We start from the raw sequence: 20,723 nt of genomic DNA, 5'->3' as shown, positions 1-20,723 counted from the left end.
GAATTGAACCATTCATCTCTTAATAACCTTAGAGAATTCTTAGCACTGTTTTTTGTCTGTTTGTCTGTCTGTTGGAGACAAGGCCTTGCTATGTGGTACAGCCTGGCCTCGAACTCCTAGCAATCCTCTTGCCTGCACCTCTCAGGTGCTGGGATGACAGGTGTGCGCACCATGCCTGGCAGCAGTGTTCCCCTAATATTGTCTCCATTCCCTTTATTACTTTTTCCTAAAACTTTGATCACATGGGTGTTTGATTGCATGAATTATCTCATTCTACCTTCTATGTCTCTTGGTGGCCGCTTTAATGTTTTATGTCTCTGTGTCCCATTCTAATTTCTTCAGATGTGACCCCTCAGTTGACTAAGTCTCACTTTAGCTGTGTCTAAATTGTTTTACATGTATATTGAGCTTTAATTATAATATTTTTATTTCAAAATTTTTTGTTTTCCTTTGAAATATTTCTGGTCAATTTTTGAAGTTTCTGACTCATTACTAATGTTTAAAGTTCCTGCTTTATTGTATTTATTTACTTATTTAGTCCTTTTGAGACAGAGTTTCATTACACAGTTCAGGTTGGCTGTGAGCCCACTTTGTAACCCAGGCTGGTCTCAAACTCAAAACAATGCTCCTGCCTCCCAGTGCTGGGATTATAGGCATACATCACCACACCCAGTTTTCTGCTTTATTATTTTAAATGCATGAAATTTCTTCCCCTAACCCCTACTGGGAATTAACCAGCCTTGCCCTCCCGTCCTTCTTCCTCCTGCCCCACCCTTTCTCCCCCTACCACTTCTTATTTTGAGACAGGTTTCTCACTAAATTGCACAGACTTTCAGTCCTCCTGCCTCAGCCTCCCTGAGTGCTGGAATTATAGGCATGTACCACCATGCCTAGCTGAGGACAGGTAGATGCCTAGGACACTGGCCTGCTGCAGTGGGAGGGAGGACTCCCTCTCTGTGCCTGGAGCCGTCTGGGAACAGCTGGGAACTGCTGAATTCTTGTTTTTTTTTTTTGTTGTTGTTGCAATTTTTATTTAAAAATATTTTGCCTTGTGTGGTGGTGCATGCCTATAACCCCAACACTCAAGAGGCTGAGTACCTCTGGGAGTTCAAGGCAGCCTGGACTACATAGTGAGTTCAAGGCCAATCTGTACTACATAGTGAGAGCCTGTCTCAAAAATTTTTTTTTATCAGTCCACATTTGCAGTACGTAACGATCATATTCCTTCTACGGGATTGGCATGTGTACGTAACTATCTCAATTCTTTCATCCCTCCTCTCTTCCCTCTCTCCTCTCTCCATCTTTAGTCCCCTTCTCTTTTGCAAAAGACCTATCTTCCTCTTCCCTGTGATCTGTCTTTTACTTTGCTCTTTGTTTATTTTTGGGGTTTCTCATGTAGGAGAAGCCATGTGATATTTAAATTTGTGTGTCTGATTTATTTCTTGCAATATTCTGGTCTCAAGGTGCACCCATTGTCCTACGAGTGACCCCTTACCGGGGCACTGACTGGTGCTGACAAGAGTCACTCTGTGCATTTCTCAGGACCTGGCCCTAATCCTGGAAGAGAAAACACAGGCTTTAGGGTTGGGGCTGTCTTCTTTTTCCTGGTGTGAGGAGTAGCCAGAACAGTCCAGACACCTCCTAAACGTCCTGTTTTTGCCTTCTCTTGTGTTACGGGTCTAAATGTGCACTGTTGGAGAGTAAGAGATCAAAGTATGCAAATGTGTACATAAACATACCCTTTTGGGTGAAGGCTGTGCTCAAGTTGGTGAATATTTGCAGATGTAGCTCCCAGCCAGTGCAGTCACTCTGGCAACGTCTGGCTTCGACTCGCTGAGTAACGTCTAGCGATGAGCCATGGGTATTTACAGTGAATGGATGTTTGTTGAATGAAGGTATTTTTATGCCTGCAACCAGACATCAGCCGTGTGATTTTCATTGCACCTGGCTAACCCAGCTTTGCTTTTCTTGCAGATGAGCTCTCCGCGGTACAGCACAACCTGTCTTTATCCTCTGAGGAGTTCCTGCCAGAGATGAGCACGGCGTTCAGCGCTGCACATGTGGCCTTAACAGAGACTGCTCCAGGGTCCCTGCCCAGCAGGTCTCTCCTTGTCATATCCTCTCCATCTGCCACTATGTTTGATACGACTTTTTTACACCATGGGGACCAGACTCCAAGTACAGTGGATCATAGCATCTTTGTGGCTAATTACGGATCAGTGACAAGTAACGAGGTGGCTGTTGGTGATGATGACATGGATAACTTTTTGCCAGATGCCTACTGGACCTCTTCACGGTTGGTTTCCCCTGTGCCCTACATCACAGCCAGCACACTGGGGCTGCCCTTAGAAATGCCCGAGCCTCTGCCCACGCCATTGCTACCTACAGTTTCTGTGCAACAGGAAGAGATGATGTTGACCTGGGAAAACACAGTGCAACAACCATTGGCATATGTGGAGTCCCCTGGTCATTTCAGCACTTTGTGGTCGGCTTTTTCCACCTCCAAGGGCATAATTCCAACTCCTAGTAGGAACCTGGTGCTTTATCCTACAGAAACTCACAGCCAGTCATCAAGTGCGATGCCACTAGAGGCCATGGAATCAGTAACAGAGGATCTGGAGTCCCTTGTGCTCAGCTCCTGGTCTCTGGTGTCTCCACTGTCAGGTGGTGGCCTGACTCCACAGCCATCTGTCCCTTTGGGGGAAGCCTCCAAGCCCCTAGGTGATGCTCTGACCACAACCACAGAGGGAGACCCAGCTGTGACCACTGCTTCGAGTCAACCCCTAGAGGAAGCCATCTCTCCCGGACCATCCCCCTCCGTCACCATGTCTCACACAGCCCTGGCTTTTGGCAGTGTGCATTCTGCTTTGTTTGCAACCTCTCCTGCTTCTGCCTCCTTTTCTGCTCAATCAGCTGATGCTTCCTCTCTCCCCTTCCTTCCCAGCAGAGTCAGTGAAGCATCAGAATTCCCTCCCCCTTCTCTGGCCCCCAGTTGTATGGGTGGCCAGAGTCCACTGTCCTCCCCCAGACCATATACCTGGTGTGCGTCCTGTGCTGTGGCCTCACCACGGCCTGTTCCGGCCTCGAGCCTTGTGGAGGGAAACATGGGGTCAGGGGATGGGCCTGAGACCCTATTGGTGGCCACATTGCAAGTGAGCAGCCCCTCTCCATGGAGCAGCGTGGGCATGGACTTCTCTGATTTTGAGGAAGATCCTCAAGAATTTAATACGCTTTTCCCCCCTAGACCTGTTGTCTTGCTTTCTTCCAGACCTGTGAGGGTCTCAGAAGCAAGCAGCAGTCTGTCAGCTGAGGTAGATGTGAGCAGCATTGCCACCACCTGGGAATCCCTTTCCCACAGCTACCTGACTGCGCACGTGTCACCCCTTCCTGCCTCCGTCTCCTCTTCCATGGATGGTCAGGCCATGCGGTCCGTGGTGACTGCTGAGTTCTCCTCAGTGTTTGCCAGCGTCTCCCCTGACTATTCTTCCTCTGTCATGGCCGACCAAACGCCCTCATCACTTGCCACCACAGACCAAAATCTCGCCACCTCCGACAGCTGGGCTCCGTCAGTAGAGTCTTCCCTTCTCTCTGCCCACGTCCCTGCCCATAGTTTTGAACATGAACCTGGGAGTCTTTTGGGTTTTGCATCCACCTTGTACTCGGTTCCCCCGCTGGAATTCAGCAGCCTGGTCCCTTCATCTTCAGAAGTGCTTGCTCTTTCCTCTCTGACGCCAAGGGACCTGTCACCCTTCACATCCCAGCCCTTCTCCTCCTCGGCAGGGACATTTGAGTTGTCTGACTCTGTCATCTGGCAATCACCTCAGCTTCCTGCCACCCAGTCCATGAACTTTGAGTTTTCTCAGCTCTTGCCAAGTTCAGACCTTTCTTTAAAAACAGCCGCTTTTCTACCTGGTCACTCCGAAATGTCACCATTTTCAAGCTTCCCCTCGGAGTCTCTCAAGTTTGCTGAAGCCTTCACGGTTTCCTCGTTGGATTCTGAAGCTCATCTTACCTCAGCTTTCACGGAAACTACCTCCAGTTTGGGGTTTTCATTCATTCCCCATGAATCTTCAGTCACCACACTGGTGCCCGCTGGCTCGGAGCCCACCCTGGAAGTCTTGAGTGCTGGGACTCCTTTCCTGTCACCATCAACCACTTTCTATTCAACGCTTGTGCTAACCGAGTCTTCTCTGTCCTTAGCTCCGACTCCTGCTGATGACTTCATCAGAGGTACCGGTGACCACAACACTGTCTTACCCTCTTTGTCCACAGTCATTTTGACCAGTACAGCCTCGGACACCAACGTATACCTGTCCTCGGCACCCTCACTTGTCTCGGAATTGAGCCCCTCACTTGTGCCCACAGTGAGTCCCTCACTTGTGCCCACAGTGAGCCCCTCACTTGTGCCCACAGAACCAGCCGCTGTGGGTCCCTCCTCGGCACCCACAGATTCACCGTGGAATACCTCCCCTGAGCCAAACACATCTAGCGCTGGTGACACTGTGGATGGAGCCCTCGGTGGCCACACTGCAAGTCAGGGTCCCCTGGGGAGCAGCGCAGTGCCTCCCCTGCCATCTTTCCACCCTGTGAGCACTGCCACCCTCGAAATGACAGTTGGTACTCCAGCGCTGGTCACCACTAAGCCACCATACGTGTGTGACATTACAGTCCCTGATGCCTATCTGATCACAACTGGTAAGGCCTTGCTTCTGTCACCTCTCTGGGATGGGGAATCCCTCAGGTGCCTGACTCAGTACTTCTGAAACAGACCAACAGGCTACAGCGATTCCCCCCCTCTGCCACCTCCTGGGGCTCCCACGTGGTTTCTTAGGTTTCGTTTCCTCAACTATTAAACATAGATGACAGAGGCACTGCTTTGTTGGGTTACTGCAAAGATTTAAATGCATCACTGCATATGAAATATTTAGCCAAGTCCCTGGCACCTTGAAAGTACCTACAAAATGTTGCATATTACTTTGTAGTTCAAAAAGAACAAACAAGGGATGTAACAGTTGGGCAGAATTTTTGGCAAGGTCTTTGTCTCTGGAACTCATGACTGGTGTGTGCACAGAGGATGACATGCACCTGTTCTCAGGACTCCTCTGCAGGGCGATGTCCGGTGATGGTGGCCTGCATGATTGGCCCCCAGGTGCCTCCACAGGAAGCTGTTTGTGTATTCCCTGGGGTGGGGAGGATAGATACGAATGGGGAGACAGTGGCAGGGGAAGTAAAGCGGGGAGCGAGTGGACTGGATGAGCAGGGAGAGGGTAGGGAGAGGACAAGCCCGTCTCTTCCTCCCCCTGAGTGAGCGGGACACGGGCCTCTGTTCGTCACCCTCTGGGTGCTCTGGCTGCCCACCTCGAAGGGCCCTTTGTAGTTCATGTGCTGAACTCCTGTGCACTTTGCATGCAGGAGGTGCTTGTGGAGGCCACGAAGGGCAATGTGAGAGCAGGACACAGCTGTAGACCTGGCAGGCAGATGGGTGCCATGTTTTCTTGGTAGCTGTGACAATAGCAAAGTTCCCTATGAGTGCCTGAGGAGAGATTGGCGTCCATGTTAAAGTAAGAGGAGAGTGTTGTCCTCTAGGTGAGGGACAGTGTCCTCCAAATGGAGTGGGCATTCAGTGTGGAAGGAAGTTAGACCAGGTCGTAGGAGGGGTGACTCATTATGTTAGGAAGTGAGGTTGGAATGGGATGATGACCTTCCGTCAGTCTGCAGGCTTAGTCCTTGGAGAGGCGAAGAATCCTCACAGGTGGGCTACTTCTCTTCCTTTTTAAAACAAAACCATTACAAAATAGCTGTTAAGTGTTTGGTTATAAGGAGTTTGTTAGAGGTTATCAAAAGCTTCTGAGAGTCTATAGTACTTAGAATAGTAATCTTGTGTCTCTTAGAATTTTTCTACTTTAGAGGTATCTCTAAGAGACATCATACAGTAAATGTATTTTTTGTGTGTATATGGGGGTGCTGGGGTTAAGCGCAGGGCCTTGTGCCCACTAGGCAAGTGCTCTGCCACCGACCTGCGTCTCCAGCCAAATTTAACATTTCTATGTGCTATACATTGAGTGACATTTGGCGCCCTTTATCATTAGCTATCTAACCATTTAACAGCTTTGTGGGATACTGTTCATCCCTCTGAGTGTACAGTCCAGCAGACTTGGCAGCTGTGCAGGGCTGAGTGGAGGCACCAGGGTGCCATGCTGTATTGGGGGGGGGGTGATCTGAGCTGTTTGTCTGTCAACAGTAATCGTTCGACTGGAGGGTGTGTGGGCGCACCTCCAGCCCCTGTTCAGATGGGACCTCAGGAGCTTTCTCTTTGGTGCTCACCTATCAGTGCTCAAGTCCAGAGGGAGAGAATGGAGATGAGTCTCCTTCGTGGAGTTCTGTGATACACTAAGGCTGCTGCAGGTGCTGTTGAGCCGGGATGGCTTGTAGGAAGGCCCTTGTCCCTGCACTGTGATGGTTGGAAAGCTGTCAAGGACTCGTGGCCTTTTATATGAACACTGGGGTTTTGTGTCTTCCTCATGTTAACTAGAGAAGGTGGTGGTTATGGTGGAGATTGCGGGGGGTGGGGAGCCCTTTATGTCCTGAGTGGGTACCTTTGGATACCTTACCTTTAGCTGGACAGGGCTACTTGCTGTGCATACTTCTGGCTTTCCTTTACGGTCCTTCTTTTTCTGACTTCCATTCTGCCTCACTTTCTCCAAATCTAGTTCTTGAGACCCTTTGTTTCTTCCTTCCTCCCTCCCCCACCTTTTCTTTTGCTCCCTGCCTCTCCATTTTCTTCCTTCAATCAGATCTTTTCCTTTCCATCCCACCCCTTTCCTTCATTTTAAAGCCGTGGCACAGTCTGGTGCACTTGGAGCCAATGAAGGCCAGGCAGAGGTGGCCTTGATGTGGCCCCGGGAGGTGGCCAGGGCTACGGGTTTGTTCCTGATGGTCTCGTAACTAAGGGAGTGATGCCTCCCACCTTTTTAATATCTGGGTCACTGCTGGAAAAATAACCAAGTGTAACTTGAAGCTATCAGTTTTAAAGAACGAAGAATATAGGAGGAAATGAAAAACTGAATAATAATATTAATTGTATTCTAATTCTACATTATGGAAAGTGGATGGAAGAGGAAAGGAAGAAAAATAGAGAAGGGTAAGCGTGCTAGCCACTAGCGAGGAACGGAGACACTCATTAGTACTGATGTTTTTGTTTTTGAGACAGGGTCTCACTGTGTAGTTCAAGCTGGCCCTTAACTCACTGTGTAGCCCAGGCTGGCTTCAAATCCACAGTGCTCCTCCTGCCTCAGCTTCTCGAGGCTAGGAGGATGCCACCACACCCAGGGAGTACAGATTTTCAAATGAAACTTTTAGAGGTGAAGAAAATGAAACAATTAGATTTCGGTATGAAAAACATTGTCTCCTGCATAAAAACCTAAAATATGAGAATTTGGAAAAGTCTTTTTTTCCCCGATTATTAGTGACTCTTTGCATGCTTTGAAAAGTTATGGGGAAACCCACCTTTTGTGGAGGAAGGTGGCTAGTTTTGTTGAGTAACATAGTAAGATTTTGAAGTATTACTTCTGATACTTTTTAAGGTCTTGTGTTTCACAGTTAGGTGCATGGCCAAGAGACAGCCTGGTATTTATTCATTACTCCTGAAAATGGGAACCGGAAGCTGTCTGTCCCCTCACTGGTTCCCAGAAGCTGCTTCGTGATCTCAGGGCAGAGGGTTACCCTTGGGTGCTGAGCTGGTGCTTTGTGAAGCTTCCCTGCTACCTTGGTGCCCCGATTTCCTCTGAGGGTGGTCAGTGGCTGTGGGGTCCTTTGCCTCTGACCTGTCTGCATCTTATTTGAAAGAGTGATTTTGGGGAGCTCACACAGTTTGACACAGAATGACACTAAAATACGATTGGTGATTGGCTTGGACTTGCAGTGCTGGCCAGAAGAGCTGTCCAGGAGTACATCATCACAGCCATCAAAGAGGTGCTGAAGGTGCATTTCAGACGTGCCGTGGAGCTGCAGGTGAGTCCCTGAGGTCTGGGGTGAGTGGGTCGGCGGGGGACAACAGTGCAGGGTCCTTCTGTTTCCCCTGTCCCACCCCTCTCCTGGCTCACTGCTGCCTCTGCTCTGGTTCTGTGCTCATTTTTGTGAGGGAAGCCTTTCCTGGCTCCAGACAGGGTGGCGGGGATGTGTTGACGCAGGTAAAGCAAAGGGCTCTGGGCCCGGGGCAACCTTTTGGGGTAATGTCCATGACAATTTTGCTTTCCTTGATTCATGTTAAAGGACTTGGGTTTGAGTTTAAATTTCAAGTTTAAACTAGATTTTAGAAACATTTGCATCTTCTGTACACTCAGTGGGATACAGATGGATTTATATATCTTTTAATTTTTGAGACAGGTTCAGGCTGGCCTTGAACTCACTATGTAGCCCAGTCTGGCCTTGAACTCATGGTGATCCTCCTGCCTCAGTCTCTCATGTGCTGGCATTATAGGCATGCCCATCTGTTATATGGACGCTGTGACAGTGGTCCTTTCCCAGAGTGGCTCAGGGAGCCATGCTTATCTGGACCCATATTGTCCCTAACCAGAGCTGGGAGCTACAGTGGCTGTGGAACTCATGAAATAGGGCTCAGCTGAATTTTTGAGATGTGCTCCCAGTGGAAAATACACACTAGATTTTAAAAATGCAAGAAAAACATAAAATAGTTCACCTATGCTTTTTGTATAGAAGTCAAATTGACTGCAGTTTCAAATATACTGGGTTAAGTAAAATGTATGTGGGATTAATTTTGTCCAATTCTATGTTTCTTAATGTGGCTGCTAGAAGTTTTAAAATTGCATGAGTAGCTTGCATTATGTTTGTTTCAAATGGCGGCATCCAGTTGAGTAAGAACTCTTTCCTGTGTGCGTGATACACAGTAGCCAACTGAATTTTCCTTAAGTCCTTACTCAATTCATATCACCAGCTTTTCTTGTATATTGTTTTTTGTAGTTTTGTGTTGTTTTTGAGAAGTTTGGAAGAATATAAAAAGAGTCGCTCAAATGAAATCTTTTTTTTTTTTGGTCTTTTTCGTTTTTATTGGTACCAGGGATCGAACTCACGACTGCACACTTGCAAGGCAGGCGCTTATGCCACTGAGCTAAATCCCCAGCCCCACTCAAGTGAAATCTTGATTGGATATGAAGCAATACTTTTTCATTCAAACTGATCCATTTTTAAACAATTTATTATTTTCTTCTCCAACACCAGTCCTTTAAGTTTGAATCATCGTTGGTATATTTCATTTCCCTAGGTTTATGAACTTTTCACTGACTTCACTTTTCTGGTAACATCTGGTCCTTTCGTGTACACGGCAATATCAGTCATCAATGTCCTCATCAACAGCAAACTCGTGCGGGACCAAACTCCTTTAATCCTGTCTGTGAAGCCTTCATTCCTGGTGCCTGAGTCTAGGTTCCAAGTTCAGACAGGTGAGCACTGAGCATAGCAGCTCTAATTTGTAAGTGGAGTTTTTTTGTGTATATATTTTTTAAAATAACAGATTGTTTTTAAATTGTATTCTTTGAAATAAAGTCCTGCTATGTTGTCTAAGCTAGCCTTGAACTCCTGTGTGCCACCATACCTGGCTTTATGATTTATTTAAAACACCAAGTTTTATAATTATAGAAAAATTCAAGGCCATATAGAAGTATAGAGAATCTGTTAACGAACTGCCATGTGTCCACTGTATGATTCCAGCAGATTTCAACTCACTACCCAGTCTCCTGCTGGACCCCAGTCCACTGCCCCTGTGACATCATTTTCAGTAAGTCTCAGGCAACATATTTCATTTTCAGTAAGTCTCAGGCAACATATCTCACTGAGAGATACTTTAGCTCTTATCTGTAAGAGAAAAGGCCACACAGACACACACACTCCATCCACAATATCATGCCCCCTAAAGCTAATAGACATTCTTTAATATCACACTGCACCTTTATTGTAAACACATATAAAAGTAGAATAATATATTACTCTCACATGTGCTCATCACGAAGCTTAAGAAATAATTAAGATTTTACCAATTTTGTTTTATTTCTCCCCTGCAGACATTTTTTTGAAGAGGTGAGAGTGTTTTATGGCAATATCACATACAATGTCATTCAACCAGTAAATGTGTAAGAACTCATCACTTATAAGTGTGTCTTGCAATTCTTATCCTAAGAATTTTTCCATTTTAAAACAGTGCCCATCCCCTTCATATTGCCGGTGTTGATTTGGTACAGAGTCGGCTGTCTGCATATATAGGAGATGACACATAGAATGACTCACTGTTGGCTTGACACCAGCTGGGTAGCTCTGCCTGTCTCTGGCTGCCCCAGAAGGCAGTTGAGTAGCTTCTCATCAAAGATGTGGCCCACTGCAACCCTGATAAGCAAGTGGGCAATGTACCACTTCCCACAGCCATGGGAGACAGCTGGTCAGCCTGCCTGGAGCAGTTTGCCCTCAGAAGTCCTGCAGGTCACTCTTGGGACCCTGGGACAGTGACCAGTGCCCCATTAGTCCCATCAGTGCATTCGGGCTCCTATAATGCCTCCAGACACTGACCCACCAGCAGCAAACTGCAGCACCCCCACCTGGGCCCCTTGGGCCTCATGCAGGCTATGAACCTGATGTGTACCTCATAACTGATAGTGTAACCCCACATCCCCTGAGCCTAGGTCACTGAGACAGCTAAATATGTTGCCAATGTTGATTGTAGCTGAAGAAGCTATATAGATGTCAAGTTAAAACATCTGCCTGGAACCAGAATCACACGGCTTTTTCAACAAACACCCTGCCAGGATGCCCTGCCAGGAGAAAGTCATTCATTAGAAAAGCCATCCAGTACAATTGGTAGAGGCAATACAGACACACAGACATCAATGCAGGGACATACTAAGCATGGAAAAGAAATGTAAAATGATACCTTCAGAAGGAATGTTCTGTAGCAGGAGACCTTAAAAAAAAAAAATCAGTGAATTACCTGAGAAAGAATTCAAAATAATGATTATTAATATTTGGTTTTTCTGAGACAGGGTCTCACTATGTAGTCCCGGCTGGCCTTGAAGTCATGGTAATCCTCCTGCCTCAGCTTCTTGAGTGCTGGGACTACTGGCATGTGCCACTACATCTGGCTCTCAAAATAATGATTCTAAGGAAATTTAATGGGATATAAACAGTTCAGCAAAACTAGGAAGACAATCAGGAATGGGAAATTCAGCATGAAGTTAGATATAAAAAGAATGAAACAAGTCACAGAGCTAAAGAACACAGTGAGTGAAATAAAAAAGTACAGTTAACATTTTCAACAGCAGAATGGATCAGGCATAAGAAAAAAAGTTAAAAGATTGAAAAAAGCTTTTGAGACAAATGGGACACCATGAAGTGCAGAGACAGTCACATGATCAGGTTCCGAAGGAGAGAAGAAGAGAGGCATAGACAAACCAGTTCGTGGAATATTGCTGAACATGTTCCGGTTCTTGAGAAAGCAAATATCCAGATCCAAAAGCTCAGAAGATCCCCTCATAGAGTCACCTAGAAAGATTTTCCCTGAGATATATTATAGTCAGACAGTTAAAAGTACAAGACAAAGCGAAAATTCTGAAAAAACAACAGAAATGTCAAGTCATATACAAGAGAATACCCACTGCACTGACAGCAGACTGCTCAGGTCAGGAGAGAAGGGGATGGTACAGTTCTCAAATGAAAAAAAGAAAAGCCAAAATTTATGAGAAATGTTTGCTTGTCTTGCAGAACACTCCTACAAACTACTTGCAATCCTAGGTTTTACTGTGCATGCAAATTAAATGACATTGTTATGAATGACTAGTGTATCAATGAAATAAAGTGCAATTTAAAAATCTCTTCAAACAAATGAAAGTGAAAGCACAACATACCAAAAACTTACGGGTTATAGCAAAAGCAGTGTTATAACTGATACCAATAAGTGCCCGCAGCACAAAGACAGATTTCAAATTAACCTGTGCTGGGACAAATCCAAAATTAGTATAAGGACAGAAATAACACATTAGAATGGGAAAAAAAATGGAAAAGATTTAAAAATTTCAAAAGATTGATGAAATGAAAAAAATTGGTTTTTACAAAGATTAACAAATTTAACCAAAATTATATATATGAGGCAGTTCATATTATGTTGCCCAGGCTGGCCTCCAACTCACAGCTATCCTTCTGCCTCAGCCTCGCAAGTGCTGGGATTACAGACATGTACCACTATGCCTGGCCTTGAGAAATCATTAGTTGGCTGGGGAGAGGAAGAACTGAGAGAGGGGAGAGAGAGAAAGAGAGACCCAAATAAATCAAGATGAAAAATGAGATACAATTGATAGCACAGAATTACAGAACACTCATAGAGACTGTTGTGCTCATCTGGACACCAACAAATTGGAAAATCTCGAAGGAATGGAGACATTTCTTGGACACATACAACCTACCAAAATTGAACCATGAAAAAACCTAAACACATTAGTAAGTACTAATGAGCTTGAATTAATAATGAAAACCTTCCCAACAAAGAAAAGCCCAGAATTAGGTGGCTTTACTGATGAATTTTATCACAGAAATAGAAAAAATCCCAAACCCTGTAAAATTTATATGGAACCACAACAGACTCAGGATAACCAAGGCAATCCTGAGCCAAAATGACAAAACTGGGGGCATTACACTACCAAACTTCAAACCATACTATGAAGTCATGGTCTCAGAAACACATGATATAATGTAAAAAAAGAGATACATACATCAATGATCAGAATAGAGGAGAGACCTATGTGTTCATAGCAACTAATGTTGGAGAAAGGACAGCCTTGTCACTAAAATTTCAAATTTTCTTCTTGGAGAGAAAGGAAAGGAAGTGAGATCTATATCCAAAAGACAGAAACTAGAACCTTATCTCTTACTGTATATAAAAATTAACTTAAAATGGATCAAAGACTGTAACATGAGACCCAACACTGTGAAACACTGAAAGAAAACACTGGGGAAATGTGTTAGGACATTGGTTTGGCAAAGCCTTTTTGGCTATGACCTTAAAAGCACAGCTAACAAAAGCAAAAATTGACAAATAGAATTACCTTAAACTGAAAAGTTTCTATACAGCAAAGGAAACTATCAGAGAGAAGAGACTGCCCATAGAATGGGAGAAAATATTTTCAGATTATGTATCTAACAAGGGATTCATTTCCAGTTTATGTAAGAAACTTAGCAAAAGGAAGTTAACAGCAGAATGTCAAGTAATCCTCCTGAAAAAAGGCAAAGTGACCTAAATAGACATTTCTCAAAAGAGAATCTACAGATGGCCAAAAATATATGAAAAATGTTCAGTATCACTAATCATCAGAGAAATGCAAATCAGAACCACAGTGAGGATTCTCGCTTCCATTTGACTGGTTATTATAAAAAAACAAAAAACAAAATAACCAATGCTGGTAAGGACGGGTAGAAAGGGGGACTCCTCTGCACTGTGAGGGGAAGGTAAGTGAGCACCGCCATTATGGAAAGCTGTAGGAAGAGTCCTCAAAACACCATAAGTTGAACTGCCATAGGGATCAAGAATCCCACTACTGGAAATGTAGCCAAAGGAGTTGGACTCAGTATGTCCAAAAGACACTAGCATTCATGTGTTAAATTGTAGCTCTATTCCTGGTAGTAATGATGTGCAACCGACCTAGGTGTTTGCTGACAGATGAATGGGTTAAGAAAATGCGGCGTGTATGCATAGCAGTGTATCATGCAGCTGCCAAGAAAACCGAATGCCTCTCATTTGCAGCAAGGTGGGGAGAGAACTGGAGAGCATTATATTATGTAAAATAAGTCAGGAAGAAAAAGCCCAATACCACGTTCCCATTTATTTATAAACTAACAAGTGGATCTTAAAGAGGGAGAATGTAGAATAGCGCTTATTAGAGACCAGGAAGGGTGTGGGGAAGGAGTGATTTGAGAGACAGGTAAACAGGAAGAATACCTTCTAATGTTCTGCGGCGCCACGGGATACCTGTGGTGGACAGATGTAAGTGTATATTTCAAAACAGGAGAGACAATTTCCAGTATTTCCAGTATTTCCAACGCAAGTATGATAAATGTCCGAGATCACAGAAATGCCAGTTTCCCTGATGTGGTCAGCGACATTATATTTATCTGTTGAAATGTTACCCTGTACCCCAGAAACATGTGCAATTGATAGTGCTCATTAAAAACAAAAATGTATTTTAAAAGATTATATTAAAATATAACACTTGAACTTGTGCTTTGATGAATTCGTTGATTGCAGTGCTGGTCTCTTCCCTCTCTTTATTCTTTAATCCTTAAAAAAGATCTCATTCACGGGGCTTTGATTGCTGTTCTTCTTTTCAGTACTTCAGTTTGTGCCTCCGAGTGTGGATACCGGTTTCTGCAACTTCACCCAGCGCCTGGAGAAAGGCCTGATGACGGCTCTGTATGAAGTGAGAAAGCACCAGCAGGGCACCTATAACCTCACTGTGCAGGTGAGGATGCCGCCGAACGCAGCGTAGAGTGCTTCGTCTTTTAAAAGTGAAATTTTCCTCCGTGCATCCTTTTCATGGTGCTTCACCCTCCCTGTGGGCTGGCCGAGCCTCTGTGGAGATTGCAGAATGGCTGATAACCAGGGCTCTCAGGATGAGGGGCCTGTGGGAGTAGGACCAGGTGCAGGAGATTCAAGACCATCAGGAAGAAAATGGTCCCCAATAGAGGCATGAACCAACATGCTGGGGTTTTCCTACAGCCTGAGTATGAAAATGCAGATCAAAATACACAGGGCCGGAAGTGTTTCAGATTTGGGAGTTTTTAGATTTTTGGAATATTTGTATAGACTTCCTTACTTGAGCTTCCATAGTATGAAAATCTGAACTCTTTGAACACACTGGTATTGAAGGAATTTCAGATTTTGTAGTGCTTCAAATTTTCCGAGAAAGGATGCTCTGCCTGTGTTCTGGAATACAGCGAGGCAGAGGATACGGATTCTGATTCAAGAATTGCCTTTGTATGTCTCGGATAGCAACTTGATATTTTTATGTCTTTGAATTTTTCCCTCTCTGTAGTCTTTGCTTGCTCTGTTGCGATGCATGATGACTAAATTTCGGCACTCCTGGACTTGCCTTCTGTCTTTCTTATTTTGTGCTTATATTTTCCATATCTTTTTATTGTCTGTTTTTACTGATTTTCTACACCCTACCCTGCAGTCACTAATTTAGTCTTCAGTTGTGACTGGTGGAATTCAGTCCTTCTGTTGAGTTTTCTTCAGTCATCATTTTTTCCCTTTTCTCGTCTCCTTTTCCCTGCAGCCTTTCTTGCGATGGCTCAGGCCCCTTTCAGCCTCTCTGTGTGCAGCACCTGGGACTTTTAAACAATCTGCCTTCCATTTCCGACCATAGCTCTATTTTTTCTGCAGTCCTCGGTCCATGCGTTGGTCTTGGTATTTGACTTTGTGCTGTTGGTTTCCTATAAATGTGTGGACATTGCTGATTGGCCACTTGTTAGGGATGCAGAACCAAGATGTGAAATTTGGCTGCTGGTCCAGCTTTCCTCTTCAGCCTTGGGGTCCATTTCTGTGTCAGCTTTGTCCCCTGATGGGAGACCTCTCAGGCTCAGGGAGCTGGGCAGGATGTGTAGGCGTGGGCTTCTTTCTCCCTGCAGAGTGTGCAGGGCCAGGCTGAGGAGATGCTCTGGGGATGGCCCTGCTGAGGGCTTAGGGCACAGCCTCCTTTCGGTCCTTTCCCTTTGTCTCTTGCACACCCTGGTGCACACTGAGGTTTGCCTGTCTCTGCCTCCTCCTTGCTTGGAATCTGGACCTGTGAGAGCCTTTCAGCAGCTCTTCTGTCTGGGAGGAGGTGTGGCTGCTATCCTGAGAGGCCTGGGTGTGCCGGGAGGGGAGAGAGGAGGAGGAGACTGACTCAGCTCCTGGGTCTGCTGAGTTTTAATTCATTCTGCTGATTAGGGCTGGGCGCCAGCGCCCACTTCCACCTGAGTTCTCTGCTCTCTACCTGGACCTCTTCTGGCCCCAGTGTGTGTGTGTGTGTGGGGTGGGGGAGGAGAGTAACTCCCAGCTGGGCTGTGGTCTGGGCCTGTGAGTGTTTTGGTCTTGCTTCCCTGGGTTCTGCTTTATTTCGTTATGATCCTGTCCTTTTTCCGTCTTCCAGCAATTTGACAGCATTTTTGGTTTTCTTCCATTCCCAGTGCCGCTGTGGATTTCACCCCCTTCATTCAGTTTACTATTATTTCAGTGAGATCTGGGGTGGAAGCAGAGGGGAGGTGCGTATAAATACATGTGTCCAGGTGATCACTTAGGATATAAAAAGCATTTTCAGTATTTCAAGTGTTTAGAATCTTGCAAAAGGGAGCCAGGTTACACGGCCAGTTTCTCTTTCTTAAAATCACCTTTTATTTACTTTAAAAAATATTTACTTATTTATTTATTTTTGTCTTTTTGAGACAGGGTCTTGCTATGCAGTTCAGGCTAGAGTTGAGCCACTTTGTAGCTCAGGCTGGCCTCAAACTCTCAACAATCCTCCTTCCTCCGGCCTCCTGCTGGTATACGCCACAGGTATACGCCACCATGCCTAGCTACCACCTTTAAAAAAATGGATCAGGGAACCTGTGAGAGAGACCTTGTTAGGCTATCAGCTCAGCATGTTATTTCAGAAGCTTCTTCTGACTTCCTTCTTTCAGGTCTTGAACGTCACAGTGGGCTCAAGGGCAGCCCCCCGGCGGGGCCCGGTCAATGTGGTCTTCGCTGTTAGGAGTGCGCAGGGGTTTGTGAATGGCTCGGAGGTGAGCGAGCTGCTCCGGAACCTGAGCGTGGTGGAGTTCAGCTTCTACCTGGGGTACCCAGTGCTGCAGATCGCAGAACGTGAGTCCACCCTGCTTCGGGAGCTGGGGGAAGTGATGGGGGATTTATTGTCATGGGTAGATTTCTTTTTCAAAAATATTTTTTAATTTTTAAAAACTACTTGCGGATCTTAAAACAGTTTGGAGGTCAAAGCAAAAGTGTTCCACAGGCATGGAGATTTCCTCTGGACCCTGCCTTCAATAGCCTGGCTCATCACCGGCTGCCCGAGAGTGGCCGATAGTTACAGCCTGTGAATCCACGCCACTGTCCCCAGAGTCCCTTTTTTATGCTGGGCTCTCTCTTGGTGGTGTAGCCACCATGCAAGCATCCTACAGGGTGGCCTCTTCTAGGTCTTTCTTTTCAAGGGAGTGTTTGATCGAAGTCCAGAGTATAATCAAATAGAATCAGAACTTCCCAGATTCCAAGCAGGGTGGGCCTTCAGAGCCCTGCTCAGGCACTGTGCTTCTCTACTTTTTGCTTTTGAGAGTAAAGAGATGCTATTAAAAACTACTCTAAGCCTGGGCCAAGGGTTTAGCTCACTGGCACAAGTGCCTGCCTGGCAAGTGCAAGGTCATGAGTTCGATCCCCAGTTCCAAAAAGAAAAAAATCAATTAAAAAGTACTCCAAACCTAAGTGTGGTGGGGCATTCTGTTACCCCAGCTATTGAGGAGGCTGAAGCAGGAGAATCTTGAGTTCAGAGCTGGCTTGGGCAACTTAGCAAGACTTTGTCACACACACACACACACACACACACACACACACAGAAGAGAAGAGAAGACACGGATGACTATATATCTTGGTAGTAGAGTGTTTGCCTGGCACTTGGTGAGGTTCTGGGTTCAGTCCCCAGTACCACAAAAAACAATGAACAGGAGGAAAAAAAATAGCAAACAAACAAAAGCTTTTAACAAATCCAAACAAAACCAAATGAAAAAAAATTACTCCAGTTCTGGAAGAGGCTCATCTATAGGAGGGAGAACAGATCCGTGGGTGTTAGGGTTTATGTTGGGTGCAGAAGTGACTGAAAAGGGGGCTATTCAAGGGTGGCTCTTGGGGTGACAGGACTCGAGGTGTCTTCCCTGCAGTGGTGGGTGTGTGACTGCCTGCATTTATCAAAACAGGGAAAACTGGGGGGAATTTTACTGGGTATAAACTTATCAATAAAAAGTAACAAATAGAAGTGAAGCCTTTCATTCCCGTGGAAATGGTTAGATTCCCAGTGCATTTGGAGGTGTTGCAGGAGGATGGGGGTGGAGGGGGTGAGCTCTTCAAAAACAGTAGATTCCAGAGTTGAATTGGGGAAAATTTTTTTTTCCAGAATGGAAATGTACAGTTCTCTCAGCGATGCCCAGTGTAGTTTGGCTAAAATCCTAGGTGTGCTGGGCGGCAGGGGCGTGCTGTGACGGTCAGTGGGCAAGAAGCCAGGATGTGTTGTCACTTTCCCCGAGTCACTGCCGGGAAGCCCCAGGGCTCCGAGGGCACAGTGATGTGCATGCGACGTGAGGGGACCCCTCTTGGAAGCGGTATCTGCTTCCCTTTTTTCCTTGTCCCATAGATGCCAGTACACACAGACACAGCTCCCTGCCGTGGTCCTCCCACAGTGAGAGCGAAGCATGGTGGGGAGGCCAGTGCGCTGGGACTCAGCCGTGTCCCCGTGTCGGAATATCTGCCTTTTTGACCAGTGCTATGTGCTTCTTGCCAATTTCTCTCCTGCCCTGACTCTTTCCTTGGTGCAGCCTTCCAGTACCCACAGCTCAACTTATCTCAGCTGCTGAAGTCCTCTTGGGTCAGAACAGGTATGTGGAACTTCAGTAATGTTTTGAGAACATTAAGAAGTCTCGGTATATTGAGAAAGGACCCGCCTTTCCTGTTGACTAAAATCAGGGCAAAATGTACTTTACATTCTTGGCAAAGAATGAATGAGAAAAGAGTTCAAATGGGCCATGGGAATGTGTCCCATGGAGTTATGGCATGGAAAGGATTGGTTTTCTGTGAAATTCAGACATCCAGTGTGGGGCAGAGTCTCGCTGGGAACAGACGGTCTCTTGACCTAGAACAGGGTGAGGTTCAGAAGCAAAGTTTTTTTTTCCCCCTAAAACTGTTATTTGTGTGGCTTTCTAAGGGTGTTGAAGGTAACTTGGCAAGCCTTTTTAGGGCCTGGTCAGATGCTCACAGCAAGCCTGCTGCAGAGAAACACCATCTGACCCGGTCCTTGGGAGCCCAGCGAGCTGCGTAGTGCCTGGTCACAGGCAGAGATCTCCACTTGTGGGATCTCCGAACCATACAAATTCCTGCTTTCCATACAGCTTCCCATGCTGGGGCCCACCCCTCTGCATGCTACCTGGCCCCATCTTTCAAATAATTTACATAGCAGTTAAGAGGACAGGGCTGAGAGGACAGGGCTTCCTGCACCCTCCTCACCTTGTGCAGGGTGCTTCTCTCCTTGTTAATGTTTCCTCCAGGGCCATTACTTTTAAACGTATGCTCATACCCTCCGCCCCCACCTCTCCACCGCTGACTTGCTTTTGGTGCTGTGTTCCCTGTTGACTGCAGTCCTCCTGGGTGTTGTGGAGAAGCAGCTGCAGAGTGAGGTGTTTCAGGCGGAGATGGAGCGCAAGCTGGCCCAGCTGCTCAGCGAGGTGCCAGCCCGGAGACGCGTGTGGAGGAGGGCCACGGTGGCCGCTGGCAACAGTGTGGTGCAGGTACTCTTGGGGGAGGGGAGGAAGAGATGGAAAACCTGCTGTTTCATCCTGCAAGTGGGAAATGCCAGCGGAAGTTTTGATTTGGACCGGAAGCAACTGATGTGGCCCCAGCGTGGGCCAAGTAGAGTCCAGGGGAGGTGTTAACGGGACCCCTACGAAGTGGTTGGTTTACCCTTAGACCCCAGAACATAGTAGAAGACCTGTTAGTGGGTTCCCGTACTACTGCAAGACCTTTATCAGAGAGCAGTTTTTTAATTAGAGAAAATGTAGCCAAATGTGGAATGGTCAGTATCACCAGTAGCACTGTAGAGATGAATCATCTGGAAAAAACCTAAGAGATTTTTATTTTGGGGGGTTTTTTGAGACAGTATCTCACTGTGCAGTCCAGGCTGACCTTGAACTCTCTGCAGTCCTGGATGTTGGGATCACAGGCCTGGCCAGGAGGCAGACTTTCTGCCCCCTACTCTAGCATTTCACCCTCTCCACCTCCTGCCAACCCAGTTGTCTTCTGTTTCCCTGGACCTTCACTGTGGTAAATTGCAGGCAGGTTGCGAAAGACAGAGCTGTTTGAATTGAAAAGTGACCCATTTTACAATGCACACACTCCCAGGAGGTTGGCGGTTAGGACTATGACTTTTTCTCATCTCTTCATGAGTGATGTGGATTTTTTTTTCTTCTCTACCAACTGCAGACTTGGAGGACCAGGAAAATGAATGGGGTATTTAGAGCTATGGCATCTCAGAGTCAGGACAGCAGGGTAAAGCGCAGAGGTGCAGGGTGGGGCTGGCAGGTGGCGTGGGAGGTGGGTGATGTGCAAACTTAAGATAGAGATACCGCCTAGGGAATGAGCCGTGTGGCCAATTGCTTATAAACCACATTCTGCCCCTGTTTCTCCTCAGTGGCTAAGCATAAAGATGTAGGTAAGGAACTACGTACAGTGGTACAGGGCTCCCCATCATGTCAGTGTGAAAATATCACTAGTCTACAAGTCCAGTGGCCGGGGAATGGATAAATAGTGACTTTCACAAGTTGGAATACAATGCATCCTTTAAAGAAATAGTGAGATACGTGAGAAAATGGTGAAATGAAGAGAGGGTACAAAAAGATATATGTAATATAATCCAAAAACTAATGTAGAGTTCCTGGGGAAA

At 46.1% G+C, this 20,723-nt stretch overlaps 1 protein-coding gene across 2 annotated transcripts in view; it reads left to right on the top strand.

Annotated features, from left to right (window-relative positions):
• Positions 1–20,723, top strand: part of Kiaa1549 (KIAA1549 ortholog) — a 135,613-nt gene that overhangs the window by 50,478 nt on the left and 64,412 nt on the right. For both annotated transcript variants that reach the window (XM_013158532.3, XM_063250565.1), the window contains exons 2-8: positions 1,975–4,695; positions 7,922–8,010; positions 9,281–9,458; positions 14,380–14,510; positions 16,711–16,891; positions 18,607–18,666; positions 19,424–19,572. In XM_013158532.3, coding sequence (XP_013013986.2) covers positions 1,975–4,695; positions 7,922–8,010; positions 9,281–9,458; positions 14,380–14,510; positions 16,711–16,891; positions 18,607–18,666; positions 19,424–19,572 — 3,509 coding nt within the window. The remainder of the gene's footprint in view (positions 1–1,974; positions 4,696–7,921; positions 8,011–9,280; positions 9,459–14,379; positions 14,511–16,710; positions 16,892–18,606; positions 18,667–19,423; positions 19,573–20,723) is intronic.

The sequence above is a fragment of the Cavia porcellus genome, unplaced genomic scaffold (assembly GCF_034190915.1).
Source record: "Cavia porcellus strain 051 isolate PalLab524CR breed Dunkin Hartley unplaced genomic scaffold, mCavPor4.1 scaffold_6, whole genome shotgun sequence".
Classification (NCBI taxonomy): Eukaryota; Metazoa; Chordata; class Mammalia; order Rodentia; family Caviidae; genus Cavia; species Cavia porcellus.
This window is presented reverse-complemented; position numbering and strand designations above follow the sequence as displayed.